The sequence below is a fragment of the Agelaius tricolor genome, unplaced genomic scaffold (assembly GCF_023055355.1).
Source record: "Agelaius tricolor isolate 1412-34295 unplaced genomic scaffold, bAgeTri1.0.p SCAF_10, whole genome shotgun sequence".
Lineage (NCBI taxonomy): Eukaryota > Metazoa > Chordata > Aves > Passeriformes > Icteridae > Agelaius > Agelaius tricolor.
The window spans coordinates 34,396,985-34,414,157 of record NW_027269270.1 but is presented as its reverse complement, the minus strand read 5'-3'; the positions used below and the strand labels follow the sequence as shown (position 1 = coordinate 34,414,157).

Sequence of the window (17,173 nt, the reverse complement as noted above, 5' to 3'; positions counted from 1 at the left end):
ACTGGGAACGCGTTATTAAATCCCAGCATTTTAGGAAGAACGGGATAAACTGGGAATTCCTGTCTCCCTCATTTCACTTCCTGGCTTAAGAATCATTTGAACAGAGGAAAAAATCTGATAATTATGAATTCTATTTCTATCCAGCTTAACACCCCAGCAAAGCACCTCGAAAGTAAAAGGATTTCAGCACACCCCTTAATTTTCCATAATTCCCAAAACCAATTCCTCTTGGACATCCCTGTGAGAGAAACTGGGTGATAGAACAAAACTTAACACATCTGTAGTTCAATTTTTAAAAAAAATTAATACCCCAAATAAACAAGGAGATATCCCAGGGAAGAGTGAGGTAAGAAAGATGGGCAGGTGAAGGAAAGTTGGAGGGGGAAAATAGGAATATTTCAAGGGCAGAGGGGCAACATAACAGGGAGAAACAACTCCAGGCTGCCCAAAGAAGGTGTGGGAACGTGGAAATGTTCGAGGATGGGAGGTGGAGGTTTTGAGGTGTGTGGTCTGTTTGAACAACACCCCACAATTTCTAAACTCCACTCCTAATGTGCCCAAGGAGAACAAGAATTCAGCCAACAACTCCCAGGGTGTTTTTCCTGCTCTGCCAGGCTTTGCTGGGCCAAGAAGAAAATTCCAGAGGCAGGGACTGAGTGTAGAAACTCCAGCTGTGAGACCTTTTCCTGGATGGAAAATGCTCCAAGGAAGGAGCACCACTCTTGGAGCAGCAGCAGCTGGAAAAAGCATGGAATAAAGAATTTAAAAAAAAAAAAAAAAAAAGCTAATTAATGGTGTAAAAAGGGGTTAATTTTTTTAAATTTTTTTTCCCCACATCCTTTTTTTTTTTGCCAAAGAAGGAAGACAAATGACAGGAATGCAAGAGACCCTGCTTGCCTCTGATTGTCTGCCAGGAGCACCAGGGCTTTAATTCCTGGAGTGGAAATTAAGAAGGAGCCTAAGGAGAGGTGGGGTTGGAGGCTCTGTGGAATTTCTGGTGGAAAATTTGGAACGAAGTCGATGCCCTCGTATTCCAGCCACTCTTCCTCTCAGATGGGCAGAAAAATGTAAACACCAGAGAGCTCCTAAGGGGCTTGGGACAACTTTTGGGGGTTTCTTGCTGGTTTTCCTCTTTCCACCTGGAATTGAAGTATTCCAGCAATAAAATTCAATTAGCATCACCCACAGCTGTGGATGTTCCAGCCCTGGAAGTGTCTCCAGGGCCGGGTTGGACAGGGTTTGGAGCAACCTGGGATGGTGGAAGGGGCTCCTGCTCATGGCAGGGGTAGAGTGGGATCAGCTTTAACTTCCCTTCCACCCCAAACCACCCCGGGATTCTGTGATAATAAAATAAATATATCTAATTGTCCCCTGTCATTAAATTCCATCCACATTTTCTTTGAGATTAATTAAAAAAAAAAAAAAGAAAATAAACAAAAGAAAGAGGAAAATCCATTGGGAAATACTTTGCACCTCTTTAGAGTTAAGATGTGAATGGTCCAAACTGACATCTGTGCTCTTCCCACATTCTCAAAAAACATAAAAAGCCTCCCTTGCTGATGATATCAGCTGGCTTTGAAAGCCCACAGCAGATTTATTATTTCCTTTGGAAAAAAAATGCACTTTGTTCTTCCTACGAGATCATCCCCACCAGCTCCAGCGTGCCAAAAGAAGCTGCTTTGGGAAGAAGCCAAGAAGATGGAGACAAAGTGGGGGACCCCAAGCACAGACTATTTATGGGCCAGGGGAGAAAATCTTGGTGCAGTTTTGGATGTCTGCACTTGCTGTGAGTTAATGAGAAAGCTCCAGAGGTCTCATTAAGAGATGCCACCCCACGATCCCATCTTCGTTTCCTTCATTTTCCTTTAAGCTGCTCCCAAGCCGGCTGAAAAGGGATCTTTGTGAGAGAGGACGAGATAAACTTTGGGAATTTGAAGGCAGAGATGGCCTGGACAGATTTGATGCAGTCATTTCGCTCTCGTGGTGGGAACCGACGGTGGCAGAGCTCTGAAAGCCCAGCTGTGCTTCCCTCCTGCTGTTCCAGCATCTCTTTGGGATGAGCAGAGTTCCTGGGATACAAATGCAGTGATCCAGGAGTGCTGGAGTCCCCGTCCCTGCAGGGATCTCAAACCCACGTGCATGTGGCGCTTGGGGACACAAGTGGTGGCCTTGGCCGTGCTGGACTCAAGGACCTCAGGGGGCTTTTCCAGCCTGGAAGTTTCTGTGGCTGAAGTGATGCAATCCAGGCTGAGCTCCTGCCAGGAGCTTCCCCAGCAGGGTTTGGTCCCAGATCCCATGGCCGTTCCCTTTTCCTCACTCACTCCTGGGATCAGGACATGGAAATCCCCCCACCCCTCCCAGGAAATGGGCAGGGACACCTCCCATTGTCCCAGGCTGCTCCAAGCCCTGTCCAGCCTGGCCTGGGACCAGGGATCCAGGGGCAGCCACAGCTGCTCTGGCAATCCCAGCCTACCTAGGAATTCCCAATCTCCCATCCCTCCCCACCCTCTGGCACTGGGAGCCGTTCCCAGTGTCCTGTCCCTCCATCTCTTTAATATATACACAATATTATATAACACATAAACTATATCTATAACAACAACTTCACTTTTTTTTTCCCTTAAATGAGTAGCAACTTCCAGGGAATTTCAAACGAGAGTTGTGGCATTGCAGCTGTCCCAAGGAATCCTCTCATCTACCAGGTGAGCAGGGAACATGCAGAAGGATTTCTGACCAAGGATAAACACAATTTCTGCTCCATAAACACAATTTCTGCTCTCTGCTCCCTCCCCAGGACCCTTTCGTGTCCCGGGCACGGAGCCGAGCTGTCTGCTCCTCACAGAAACCAGAGGAGCTGGAAAATTGCATCAGGGCAGAGATAAATCCTCACCTGGGAGAAGCAGGGATCCCCAGGAGCAGGAGGAATGCAAGATGAGATCTCCCACAAACGCTCCCCGATAGTAACTGGGCAACACACGACCTGCACAATCCACTGAAATCCAGCCCTCGCCCTGCAGAGGATTTGCAAAAGTGCTGCTTTCCCAATGTTTTTTTTTTCCTCTTGGAATGCACAGATATCTTAAAAGAATCCTAAATGTGCTTTTTGTGGTTCTTCCTGCAAAATGAAAAATTCAGATTTAATTTTTTTTTTTTTTCAAATCTTCGCTACGAATCTCAAACGGTGAATATGATTTATTGCTTCCTTGGAAGTGGAAACCTGTGGGAGTCAACCCCCTTTTCACACTTTTTCCTGCTGATAATTTTCTTTGGCACGTTTTCAAGCTCATTAGCTGCCACTTGAATGATCCCGTTCCTAAAATAGCCCAGTGGAAACTCATTTTCTCCGGACTATTTTCATCCCAGAAAAACTTTCATCACCGAGATGACTTCATTGCATGGAAAACAGAGAGGCTGAAAAAACAATTCCCTGTTCAAGGATCATGAATGCTCAGGCAGACAGCAGGAGCCGTGGCTCAGGAATGGGAGAGGCAAGGATTTTAATCAGGAATGGGAATGAGATTGGAAATGGAAATGTCCCAGGCCAGGTTGGACAGGGCTGGGAGCAGCCTGGGACAGTGGAAATGTCCCTGCCATGGCAGGGGTGGCATGGGATCAGCTCTAAGGTCCCTTCCAACCCATTCCATGTTCTCAGCGTGGTTTTGGATTGGGATTCAATCCAGTTCAAGAGGAACAGAGTCACTGGAACGAGAGAAAAGCTCTGGTGATCCTGATCCTCCCCAGTTCCTTCAGCCTCACATTCCTCCTGTGCTTTTCCCTGTTTCTCCTCCCTGTCCTGCTCTCCAGAGCCTTCTGCCCTGCAGACACCCCCATCCTCCCACTCCATGGATAATTCAGGGCAGGAAAGAGACAAAGGGGCTCAGCCAGCAGAGAAGGGAAAACACCAGAGGGAGGGAGAAGAAAGAGCAGAGCTCAAACCTCACAACACCAGAGGGAGGTCCAAGGGTGGGAGCTGCTCAACCCACGGACATTTCTTGACAGAATCAAAGCTCCCTCAAGGCTGGAAGGGCCCTCAAAGGTTGCCCCCCTTGAAGGGAGACAATCAATTCAGCCTGGGCACAACAGATTCATGGAATGGGTTGGGTTGGAAAGGACCTTGAAGCTCATCCCGTTCCTCCCCTGCCATGGCAGGGACACTCCCCAGCATCCCAGCTTCCTCCAAACCCCATCCAGCCCAGCCTTGGACACTCCAAAAACTCCTCAAACCAGGCTTTGAGAGAACTTGACAAGGATCAGCAGTCCCAGCCCTTTTGCAGGGGTGCAGGACACTCCAAGCAGTGTTTGGGAGTTCTGACTTGTTTTTCCAACCCATTAGTGAATAATTTATCTTGTTAATCTGAAAGGCTGGAAAGAGATCACTGTCTTAAAGATTAATGGCAGAAACTAGAGGGGGGGAAGGGGAACATGAAACAAAATTCCTTCAAGAGCAATTTGCTCATGCAATATGATTTATGGCTGATATTATATCACTGGGGGAATTTATGGAGGTGTTCTTGCAAGATTTAGGAGTCAATCCTATTTTCCTGGACCAAGCAGGGGGGCATTTTAAGAGAGGGAGAGGTTGTCCCATAATCAAACACTGCTCACGTTTGCAGCACCTGCGAATCAAAAAATCCTTCCCTCAGCCTGAGCTGATTTATAGGTGAAGGTTTTGGTGAGTGTTGAAAACCCTTTACTCCAAAAATCCCCTGGAAACTGCCAGTGAGCTGTCAAAGAGGGGCTCTTATTCCTCCCTTTAGTTTGTAAATTAGGCTCTGACCAAGCCGAGTCTCTGCAAAGCCAGAGCCTGTGCTTAGCAAAGCTGGTCTTAACTGAGCACAAACTTCCCGTGGCAAGGAATTCCATGGGGAAAGGGGAAAGAGTTCCTCCCCTTCCCGCAGGTGTGAGAGCCCCAAACCTGCAAACAGGGAGGAAATCCTCATTCCCACGGGATTCTGGAACTCGTCCCTTCAGGATGCAGCCTGGATTTCCCAGGATAGGGAAGGCAGAGGTGGTGCCACCATCCAGAGTGACATCAGGAGCTTTGGCTCAGTGACACCCGCAGGAATCAGATCCCAAATGGGAAGGGGTGGAGCGAAAAGCTGCTCAGAAACACCAAAGATTAACACCAATATCTAGTGGTCCAATTATTAAATACTATTAAATATTAAATTATCTGTTAAATACTTTAAATATATTCAGTGCAACACATTTACATTGTATATAATATATTTATGTATCTGATTCTCTAAAATGTATTTCATGTGTCTGATTTTCACAGAGGAAATGGCTTAAACAGCCAGCAGCGGGTCTTGCTTCCCTGGAATGAAAAATGCAATTTCTCCCCCCAAAATCCCTTTTCCTCTATAACTGTGGAGCAGAGCCCAGCCCTGATTTCCCCTTTCATCATTTCCAGCCTCTTCAAACCCATTTTCAGTCCCTGAAGCCAGCATGAATGACACCATTGTTGCCCCCTATCAGTGCCCAACGCTAGGGTTACACCACTTTGGGAACTCAGCAGCGTTGGGACCAGCCCTCCTCACCAGGAGCAGCTCTGGGGGGGCTTTAAAGGCATTCCAGGGTATAAATAAATACATAAAATAAATAAATATTATGTGCTATTGATATTGGTATTTTTCTGTCTAATATTTGTTTATTTGTTTTATATAATTTCTATAATTTCTAGAAATTTCTATAAATTATAGAAATAATTTCTATAATTTCTAGAAATTATTATTTATTTCTTATTTCTCATTTATTTTATTTATTTATAGTAATTTATATTATATAATAATAATAATATATAAATAAGATCATATACAATATAAAGAAAAATTTTTTAATCTCTAATTAGAAGTAAAAATGCAGATTTGGAGTGGCTGGACAGGAGGAAAAACACAATATATAAGTTCTATAAATATATAATTTTAAAAATATTATGTGTTGCTTATATTTTATTTATAATATTGATTTATTTTATATAATTTATATAATTTATACAATATTTATTTATTATTTTAATTTTATTAATTTATGATTATTTATATTATTATATAATAATATTTAAATAAGATCATATGTAATATAAAGAAAAATTATTGAACCTCTAATTAGAACTAAAAATGCAGATTTGGAGTGGCTGGGCAGGAGGACAAACACAATATATAAATTATATATAAATTATATAAATATATAAATTTAAAAATATGTGTTGTTTATATTTGTATTTTTATAATATTTATTTATTTTAATGTAATTTATCTAATATTTATCGTTCATTCTTTATTATTTATTATAATTATTTATATTATTATATAATACTATAAATAAAATAATATATATAATATAAAGAAAAACTATATAATCTCTAATTATAATTAAAAATGCAGATTTGGAGTGTCTGGGCAGGAGGAAAAACACAATATATAAATAATATATAAATTATATAAATATATAAATTTAAAAATATTACGTGTTGTTTATATTTGCATTTTTATAATATGTATTTATTTTCATATAATTTATATAAGATTTATCGTTCATTTTTTATTATTGATTATAATTATTTATATTATTACATAATACTATAAATAAAATAATATATATAATATAAAGAAATAATATTTAATCTCTAATTAGAATTAAAAATGCAGATTTGGAGTGGCTGGGCAGGAGGGAGACCACAATGAATTCCCTGCACACGAGCATCCTTCCATGGGCTGAATCTCCTGGATCCATGGAGTTGGGATAACAATGGGAACACTGAGGGATCCAGGCAGGAAACACAGAGCCATTGAGGGTCCCATCCTCCCAGAGTCCATTCCTGCTCTCTTAGATTTCAGCAGATAGGGGGAAAAGTTCAGCAAATTTGATGTAATTGCCGTGCACTTTGCAGCTCCAGTTCCAGGCAGGTGCCTGTCCCCAGGAGCAGGGTGACATCCAGCCCTGCCACCCCCTGACCTTGGATTGCAACATCAAAAAAAAAAAAAAAAAAAAAAAAAAAAAAAATCAAAATAAAAAAAAGAATTCGAATTCACCCCTTTCTTGGTATTTTATGGGATTTTTGGGTGAAGCTGGTGTTGTTTCACGGGGGCTGGGACAATCAGGGGCAGGAGGACAGAGCCAGCCAAGCTCTTCACGTGGCACCAATTGCTCTGGGTTTCCTTGGCAGGAATTCCGTGTTCCTGCTGGCTGTCCCCTTTGAACCCAGGCAGGATCAGCCATCAGCTTAAACCCCTCCAAAATCTGCTCTTAACGCACCTCTGACAGCTTCAGCAACAAAACCATTCGGATTAATAGAAATTATGATGGTTTTGGTTCTCTCTGGGCAACATTTCTGATTTTCCTCCCTATTGACAGACCACGGGCCAGCCTGGAAATGTGGATTTGGTATTTTTTGGGGGTTTTAAGGTTGCTGTGAAATATAAACTGCAGCAACTTCAAAATTCAACCCTGTTTGGTGTTGAAAGTGAGGGGAATTTCAGTCACCCCCTCCCTTCTCTAGTTCACAAAGGACATTTTGGTCCTTTAATGTCCCAGAATTAAAATTTTTAATGCCGGGGTTACACAAAACTGGCTGGGATGACAAACATGTCCAGCTTAGCCCCTGGTTTAATGATCTTAACATTTTTTTACATTATTATTTATTTTATATTTATTTATAGATTATTTCTATACTGTATTTATATATTTTTATCTATTTTATAACTATTACATATTATAATCTATTTTATAACTATTATAGTTATGTTCTTAGATTTAAAAGATGTCTGATATTTATCTACTTGTTTAATTATCATCTCTATTATTAACATTTTAACGTTATTCTTTATGAACAGTTTTAACACTGTTAACATTTATAACATAAAATTACATTTATAATTGTTAATTAAAGCAGGCTCATTGCCTTTGAATGAATCGCTTCTGACACACAAGTATTACCTTAGAGAGAGCAAATATAGAGATAATTACTGCAGGAGAAAAATGAGAATTACCCAAACATTCAAACCACTCATTTTAGGGTTTTTTCCACAAAACCTTTATGAGAAGAAGTTTTTCCAGAGGTTCAATTACTGCTTAATCCTTGGGAGTACCAGGAATTTAAAAAGCTGGATCTGGACACTAGGGCAAGATAAGGATTGGTGTTTTTAACTCTGGTGAAATCTGGTTAAATGGACCAAAAATCCCAAATAAAATCCCATAAAAGAGGCACAAAATAACACCAGGACTTGTAGTTTGGAGAAACAAATGGGATTTAAAAAAAAAAAAAATTGTTCTATTTTAATGTATCATTTTTACCTGCAGAGGCATTTCCTGGTGAAAAACCAAAGCAAGCCATGAGAATAAAACAAAAATAGAAAATTTTCCCCCCCTCCAAAGTGGTTTTCATTACAACCCTCCCAGTTTATGTTGTGAAGTTTGGGGGTTTTTTTGGCAGATGGATCCTTTTGCTTCACTTGCTGAGGGAGAAGGAAACCTGAGAGTTTTTAGCCTGAGGCCCCACATTAATTCTTCCCTTTCTGAGAGATGTTGGCCTCCAGCTTTTGGCCAGGGAAAAAAGCGGGATAAAGGCCACGTGTCCTTTGCATGTGTGGCTTGGGATTTGGGAAACAGAGCCCACAGAACCAAAAAGAGCCTAAAAAGGGCCTTAAAATGGCCTAAAAACAGCCAAAAAAGAACCTGGACAGAGCCTGAAAAGGGCCTAAAAAGAAACTGAAAAGAGCCTGAAATGAGCCCAAAAAGAGCCTGGAAAGAGGCTGAAAAGAGCCTAAAAAGAGCCTTAAAAAGAGCCTTAAAAAAGCCTGAAAAGGGCCTGAAAAGGGCCTGGAAAGGGCCTGGAAAGAACCAGAAATGTGTCTAGAAGAGCTAAAAAGAGCCTAAGAAAGGGATAAAACAAGACTGAAAAGAGCCTAAAAAGGAGCCCAAAAAGAGGCTAAAAAGGAGCCTGAAAAGGACCCAAAAAGGGCCTTAAAATGTCCTGAGAAGGGCCTAGAAAGAGTCTAAAGACAGCCCAAAAAGAACCTAAAAAGAGCCTAAAAGAAGTCAGAAAAGAGCCTAAAGAGAGCCCAAAAAGAGCCTAAAAAGAGCCCCAAAAGGGCCTTTAAAGGTCCTGAAAAGGGCCTAAAAAGAGCCTAAAAGGAGTCTGAAAAGAATCTGAAAAGAGTCTGGAAAGAGCCTGAAAGGAGCCTAAAAAGAGCCTGAAAAAAGCTTGGAAAGAGCCTAAAAAGAGGCTGAAAAGAGGCTGAAAAGAGTCTAAAACGGGCCTTTAAAAGGCCCTTAAAAAGGCCTGGAAAGGACATAAAAAGACCCTGAAAATACCTTGAAAAGGGCCTGAAAACAGCTTTAAAAGAACCTGGAAAATGTTTAAAAAGGGAGTGAAAAGAGCCTGAAAAGAGCATTAAAAGAGCCTGAAAAAGAGCCTAGAAAGAGGCAGAACAGAGCCTGAAAAGGGCCTGAGAAGGGCATAAAAAGAACCTGGAAAGGTCTAAAAAAGGAAATGAAAAGGGGCCTGAGAAGGGCCTGAGAAGGGCCTGAAAAGAGCCCCAAAAGAGCCCCAAAAGAGCCCCAAAAGAGCCCAAAAAGAGCCCAAAAAGAGCCTGCAAGGATTTCTTTGGGTTTCAAAGGCACCTTCAGCCCCATCATAACAACAACAACAATAAAAAACCAGATAAAAAATTGGAATAATCAATCATCACATGGGAATGAGGCACAGAAAGGAAGGGAATGAAGACCAGGAGAGTTCTGGAGCCTCCATCATGAGGGAGCTGCTCTGGGATGAGGCACCCAGATGGACCCAAAGATGCCTGGAATGGTGATCAGGCTCCATTTCAGCAGCACTCTGCATATTTATGGGAGCTTTTTCCTTTTTTTATCCATCAGATTATCCTTTTATCCACACCACTGATACCCTTCTCCAAACAGTTACTCTTCACCTATTTTTTTTTTTTTTTCAACAGTAAAATAACAAAAAAAAACCCAAACCCACTGAAATCCAGCCACTTTTACTATCTCCAAATTCATCTGGATTGAGGGCAGAGAGATTTACAGGACTGATGGCAGCCAGGGCCGGGGGTCACACGGGAGAGCTCTGGAATTCCTCGCCCTAGGACAGCAAATTCCACGGCAGCTGCAGGGAGCTGAGGGGTAATGACAGCTCTGCAAGGGCTGCTGACAGATGGGAATGGTCCTGCTGCCTGTGCCAGCATCCTGCTGCCAGCAGGAATTCCCCTGCACGAGCATTTTCGGGAGTTAAGGTGTCTCTGGAAGCAGCAGCAGCTGCTGCACTCTCTGCTCCTCTGAGATCCCAAACTGGGATGTGCAGACCCAGACCCTAAACTGGGATGTGCAAACCCAAACTGGGATGTCCAAGCTCAGATCCCAGTCACAGCCGGGCCCTACAAACCCAGATCCCAAACTGGGATGTGCAGACCCAGATCCCAAACTGGGATGTGCAAACCCAGATCCCAAACTGGGATGTGCAAACCCAGATCCCAGTCACAACCGGGACCTACAAACTCAGACCCCAAACTGGGATGTGCAAACCCAGATCCCAAACTGGGATATGCAAACCCAAACTGGGATGTCCAAACTCAGATCCCAGTTATAGCTGGGACCTACAAACCCAGATCCTAAATTGGGATGTACAAACCCAGATCTCAAACTGGGATGTGCAAACCTAGATCCCAAACTGGGATGTGCATACTCAGACCCCAAACTGGGATGTGCAAACTCAGATCCCAGTCACAACTGGGATGTCCAAACCCAAGTCCCAAACTGGTATGTCCAAACCCAAACAGCTCTCAAACTGGGATGTACAAACTCAGATCCCAGTCACAACTGGGATGTGCAAACTCAGATCCCAAACTGGGATGTGCAAACCCAAACTGGGATGTGCAAACCCAAACTGGGATGTGCCAACCCAGATCCCAAACTGGGATATGCAAACCCAAACTGGGATGTCCAAACTCAGATCCCAGTTATAGCTGGGACCTACAAACCCAGATCCTAAATTGGGATGTACAAACTCAGATCTCAAACTGGGATGTGCAAACCCAGATCCTAAATTGGGATGTACAAACTCAGATCTCAAACTGGGATGTGCAAACCCAGATCCCAAACTGGGATGTCCAAACCCAGATCCCAATCACAGCTGGGCCCTACAACCTCTCCCCTTCCCAAAGCTCTTCCCTCCCTGTCCCAGGCTCAGTTTCAGGTCCCACTTGGATTTGTTAAATGTTTAAACCTGGGCAAGCCGAACTTTTAAACCTGGATTTGCCAAACTTTTAGACTTGGATGTGTCAAATTTTTAAACCTGAAGTAAGCCCTGATATCCTGGTGGGGTTGTGGGAATTCACAATTTAAAAAAATAAATTAAAAATTCAGTTTATTCTTTGCCTTGACTTGAGTGGAGAGCAGCAGAGCATTTCCTCAGAGATAATGTGAAAATCAAATTAAAGCTGCTCAGCCATGGTGACCAAAACTCATTAACAAAACGTGCCTTTCACCAAGATTTTGAATTTTTAAACCAGATTTGAGGAAGTGCCAAGGCAAAGACAGGAGCCAGCCTTGATCCTGAAATGATCCCAAAAATCAGGCTGGGATTTGCATTATCCCAACCCAGGCAGGGATTAATTAAGGATAAATTAATAATTAGGACAGTAATTAATCCTGACCCCACAACTTTGAGAGGTGAGAAGTGACCCACAAACCTAAAACTGGCTTTCCTGCTGTAAAACAAAACATTAATTATATTACATCTTTCATTTCTGACTTTGGTATCTCATCTAAAAAAATTTGAAATTAAATTTAAATAATTTGAAATTTGAAATTATTTTAAAAATATTTAATTTCCATGCTTTTTAAAGAAATTCTCCCCACTTTTTCTTGTCCCAAATATATCCCAACACCATTAATAAGAAGGAAGTGAACCATGAACAGGATTTAATTTAACTTCTTTCATCTCTTTCCATTCATGCCCTACTTTCTCCATCAGTGTCAAAAATTCCTTCCATAGAGAAAAAAAAAACCAGGCACAAAAAAACCCACAAAACACTAAAAAAAATCTTGTCAGGAACTCTCCCAAAAAAACCGACCAACCGACCAAATATATTATTATTATTATTATTATTATTATTATTATTATTATTATTATTATTATTATTATCTTTCCTCTGGAGGTTTTGTGGTTTCCATGTTTTTTTGATTTCCAGAATATTTATGGATATTGGAAGTCCCCACTGCTCTTCACTGTGCTGTTAAATCAGAAAATGAGGTTAAAACCAACCCAAAAAGGGGTAAAAAGGGAAGGAAACAAAGAAAAAAAGAAGCAAAAACTAAAATTTAAAAAGAAAGACATAAAAAAAGGCGAGGAAAGAAAAAACATAAAAAAATATTTAAAAGCCACCAAAAAATAACAGTAAAAAAATTTGAGATGTAAAAAATAAAGAATTTGAAAATCATCCCCAAAAAATTAAAAACTACAAAAAGAAAAAAAAAAAACCTTTAAAATTCTCCAAGATAAATATAAATTATAAAAGCCCCAAATTATTTTTACAGTCCATAAAAAATAAATATATATAAAAAACTAAAAAAAGACGAAGATAAAGAGCGCAACTCCCCTCACAAAATTCAAAAATAAAAATCCCCAACAACTCGCACTGAAATTGGGACAAATTACCCCAAATGAACTTTGTGAGGTGACCTTTAAACCCTTAAATCACTTCTCTTTTAAACATTCAAAAATAATTATGAATATTCAATATATTTTTTCTTTTCTGTTTTCCCACTCTCTCCCCCCCAACCTGCAGCTGCTTTTTCTGCCTCCCCTTGATGCCAACAGCAAAATAAATGAGATTTCTTTTTATTTTCATTAAAACACTACAAAACTACAATTAAAATTGTTTTAGCCACGATTCCAGCAATCAGAGTTTTTAAAAAACGCAAATAAAATTAAGTTTTCTTCAAGCTTCCTGGGCACTGAGGGTCTCTAAGAGGATAATTACCCTAAATAGGGAGGGTAAATATTCCCAAAAATAATCCTGGAATCAAAGAAAATCATCATCGAAGAAAACAATGTTTAAATTATGCAGAATTAGGGCAGAATTCAATTAAATTAAGATTTTACCAAGCAATATTTGTCACCAAAAACGTTCTCCACCAGAAAATATTTGAATATTTTTTTATTAAAAGTGCCATTTCTGGAGAAGATTTAAAGGAGCTACACAGCAATAAGAAAACATCCAAACACTGAATAATGAAGAATTTATCAGGATTTAAGTTTTAAAAATAAACCTTCTATAGGCTGTCCAGTGCAAAGTAAATAAAAATCATATTACATACACATATATATCATAAAAAATACATTTAACTGCACAAATTGATGGATTTGCCATTACTTCTGAATTATTTTCAGGTTCAAAAATTTATGGATTTACAGAAACACCATTCCCAAAGTTTAGGGGTGGATTTAGGCAATGAAAAATTGAATATATTTAAATTACTACATCTGTGAACCCAAAGTGAGATAAAGACATGACTGAAAATTGGTTTTATCAAGAGAAAATTGGAACATATTTAAATTACAACATCTGAGAACCTGAACTGAGATAAAGAGATCACTGAAAATTGGTTTTATCAAATGAAAAGCTGAATACTTTTAAATTACAACATCTGTTAATTTAAATTACAACATCTGAACCCAAATTGAGACACGGACATCACTGAAAATTTGTTTTATCAAATCCAGTAATACTTTTTTAAGTTCTTCAGACAGAGATCTGAAAATTCTGACACCTGAAAATATTTAATATAAAAATTCTGCCATAAATTAAGGTCAGATTTCTGTACAGTCATTAATCCTGCTAAAAATATGGTGAATTTTAATACTATTTTCTTAGCACGTTTTCCTACAAAATCTGCATTTAACATCAAATCCAAGCAAGGTTTTCCATAAAAAAAAGATGAAGCAAAGGGAAAAACTGAAATGCCCTCCTAAATTCCATATTTCTTCTACCATGTGCCTTTTTGCATTGCATTAAGAGCATTTGCTTATTCAATTCCCCACTAAAAATAATCCCAAACTTTGCCATAACAAAGGGATGGATGCATCCCAATGATTACAGCTCATCCTCAATATCCTCCACTCTTGGAATTCTAAAATTCTGATTTTCAAACATAAAACCCAAGATCAAATCCTTTCACACGCCCAGGTGGCATCCTTGAACCTTCCGTTGATTTATTGGGGTTTATCCCAAACAATTCTTTCCCAAAAGCAGAGGGATTTTATGAGGCTTAAAATCTTCATTTCAGAATTTCTTCACTTTCCAGAGAGGGGAAAAAAAAATATTCGACAGAGGGGACAAAACCCTCCTGAAATGTCCTTTTTTTTGTTGTTGCAGCAGATTTTTAGGGTCTCCCTGCCATTCCCAAAAGCTCTGGAGTGGCTTTTCCTCCATAAAAAACCCCTCAGTACTGAGATTATTGTAAATAACTGACAGTGACTCCTACCAGACCACAGAGCTCTTGGAGGCCTCGTGGAGATTGCAACAATTGAGTTGAATTTAGGAGGAATCTGTGCAGGAAAAATCCGATGGCCCAAAACGTGGGAGCCAACTTCCACTGGGAGGAATTCCCCATGGAGCAATGAAAAACCTGGAATGGCTTTTCCACCAGAAAAAAAATTAAAAATCTCATCTGGAAAAATCCTTCCTGGAGCAGAAGGATGAAGGTAATTATGGGACCATCAGGGAATCCTGGAATGGTTTGGGTTGGGAAGGGCCTTAAAGCCCACCCGGATCATCCAGGGACACCTGTCCCAGTCCCAGTGATGCCTCAGGTTTGGGTTTGGGGTTTTTCAGGCTCTGTGCTGCTTTAGTGTAAAAGGGACAATGTTTAAGGGATGCTGAGCTCTGTGCACAGAGCAGGGAGACAAAACAATTCCTGCTCCAGCTGGGCACCAAGGACAAATGAGCCAAATCTCAGCCCAAGAGCACAAACCCCGTGGGCTGGAGAGAGAAAAACAAGCAGGGTGGGACTGCAGGGGCTAAAGCTGGGATGGGACAATGAACTGCAAGATGCAAATGGAGCAGAACTGATCCCAGGGACAGAGCCCGGGAGCGCTGGTGCATTTTGGGGCCATTTTGGTTCATCTTGGGTGCAGCCCTGGCTGGGCTCTGGTGCTGCCCAAGGTGGATCCATGGAGGAGATGCTTGGAATGAATCCCTGCTTTATTCTGGGACTCTGCCCAGCCTTCTCAAGCCTTGTCCCAAGCTCCATCCAACCTGACCTTGAACACTTCCAGGGATCCAGGGGCAGCCACAGCTGTTCTGGGATTCCATCCCAGCCCCTCCCCACTTTCCCAGCCAGGAATTCCTTCCCAAAATCCCACTCAAATCTCCCCTTTCCCAATGGGAAGCCATTCCCTGGCTCCTGTCCCTCCATCCCTTGTCCCCAGTCCCTCTCCAGCTCTCCTGGAGCCCCTTCAGGCCCTGCCAGGGGCTCTGAGCTCTGCCTGGATCCTTCCCTTCTCCAGGGGAACATTCCCAGCTCTCCCAGCCCGGCTCCAGAGCCAAATTCCAGCCCTGTTGGATGGCACAGAATCCAGATATGGAAAGAGAGAATCCAGATCTTGAGAAATGAGAGATCCATGAGAATCCAGTCCCTGGAAAACCTTGACTCAGACATCAAGAACCGTTTTCCTTCGGCAAGGAAAAAGCTTTTCCATCCAATTTTGTAGCTGCACAATCGCCTGTCCAGGAGCCACAGACTGAATTCAGACACCTTTCTGCATTCTAAGGATATTGTGGAGGAAATTTCGGAATGTCAACAAGCCTGGAAATATTCCAGAATCTTTTTTACAACTGAATATAATTAGTGACACAAAACAGCAAAGAATTAAGGCAATGTTGATGTAAAAGAAGCCAAATTTGTAGCTACTCAAATTTTTCAGGGAGCAGCTCCAAATCTCTTCTTTGAGTCAGTTTAAGTGATCCATCCTTCCTGAAAACATCCATCAGGAAAAATAAAATTCCTGGGAAAAACCTGTGCAAATCAAGAGAGGACACAGCAGACTTCCCTCCTTATTTATTCCAATTGCTCACTTGGAATTTTTAGGATAATGAAGCTGCTTGACCATAGTTGTGATTTCGAAGTGGTGACATCCCAATATCACAAAAATATTTCTGTGATATTCTGAGGGGACACCCAACTGCAAAGAAATAATCCCTTTGCTTTGCCAGATCAGGAATTCTGCTCTGGGTGCTCCACCAGGGTTTTTAGGAATTCTACATTTCCCACAGCTTTAAAACAGGAGGAGGATGAGGCACTTTATAGAAAGAAAAGAATTAATTTTGTATTATTGCCAGGAGAAATAAGAGCTCTGATCAAGCAGAAAAAAAAACCAACCTCATATTTGTTTTCTATGAAAACCAGAGGTGTTCTCTATGAAATCAAGATAAGCTCAAACACACCCTGATAAGAAACTCTTGAGTTGTTTATGCACATAAAAGGTTTAAATCCAGTTCCCACCTTTCCACGTCATCCACCCAAAGCTCCTTTTGACTGTGATTGTCACAGTTCTGTCCCAAAATCCAAAAAAATGTGCATTTTCCTCAGAAAACAGGGAATTAAAACTCGAGTCCTCCCCACTGGAAGGTTTTTGTGGGGTTTATTTCCAACACTGACGGGGAAGGATTCCCATTAGAACACCCGTAAAGGAGTTCAGGATGCACCTTTCCCGTAAACCTGCTGGGATGAATTCAGCGACCTCTCCTTGGAGACCCTGGAGGTTCCTGGCCCGGGGGCTGTCCCAGCAGCTCTGTCAGGGGGTGCTGTGTCAGGACAGCGCCGTTGTCACCAGTGTCACCAGTGTCACCAGTGTCACCAGTGTCACCAGGCTGGGCAGGGCGCGGCTGCCCGCGGCCGCCCTGCGCGCCTGCAGCACGGCGAACACCGCGTTGGTGGCGTTGGTGGGGATCTCCACGTTGCAGATCATGCCTTCACAGCAGGAAACACACTCCTGCTGGGGCAAAAGGGTCATTAGCTCACGGCAATTAGCTCGGGGTCATTAATTCAGGGGGATTGATTCAAGGTAATTAATTCAGGGCGGTTTTAAGAGAGAAACGCGCGTTTGGCGTCACAAAGCTGAGCTGAACAGACCCATCCTGGCCGGGGCAGCAGG

General features: G+C 41.5%; 1 protein-coding gene across 1 annotated transcript in view; it reads right to left on the bottom strand.

Annotated features, from left to right (window-relative positions):
• Positions 1–13,084: 13,084 nt before the first annotated feature.
• The window catches only part of LYPD6B (LY6/PLAUR domain containing 6B), a 49,139-nt gene continuing 45,050 nt past the window's right edge, over positions 13,085–17,173 (bottom strand). Inside the window, exon 6 of the mRNA XM_071435498.1 lies at positions 13,085–17,011. Within this exon, the coding sequence (XP_071291599.1) occupies positions 16,829–17,011 (183 nt within the window). The 3' untranslated portion in view covers positions 13,085–16,828. The remainder of the gene's footprint in view (positions 17,012–17,173) is intronic.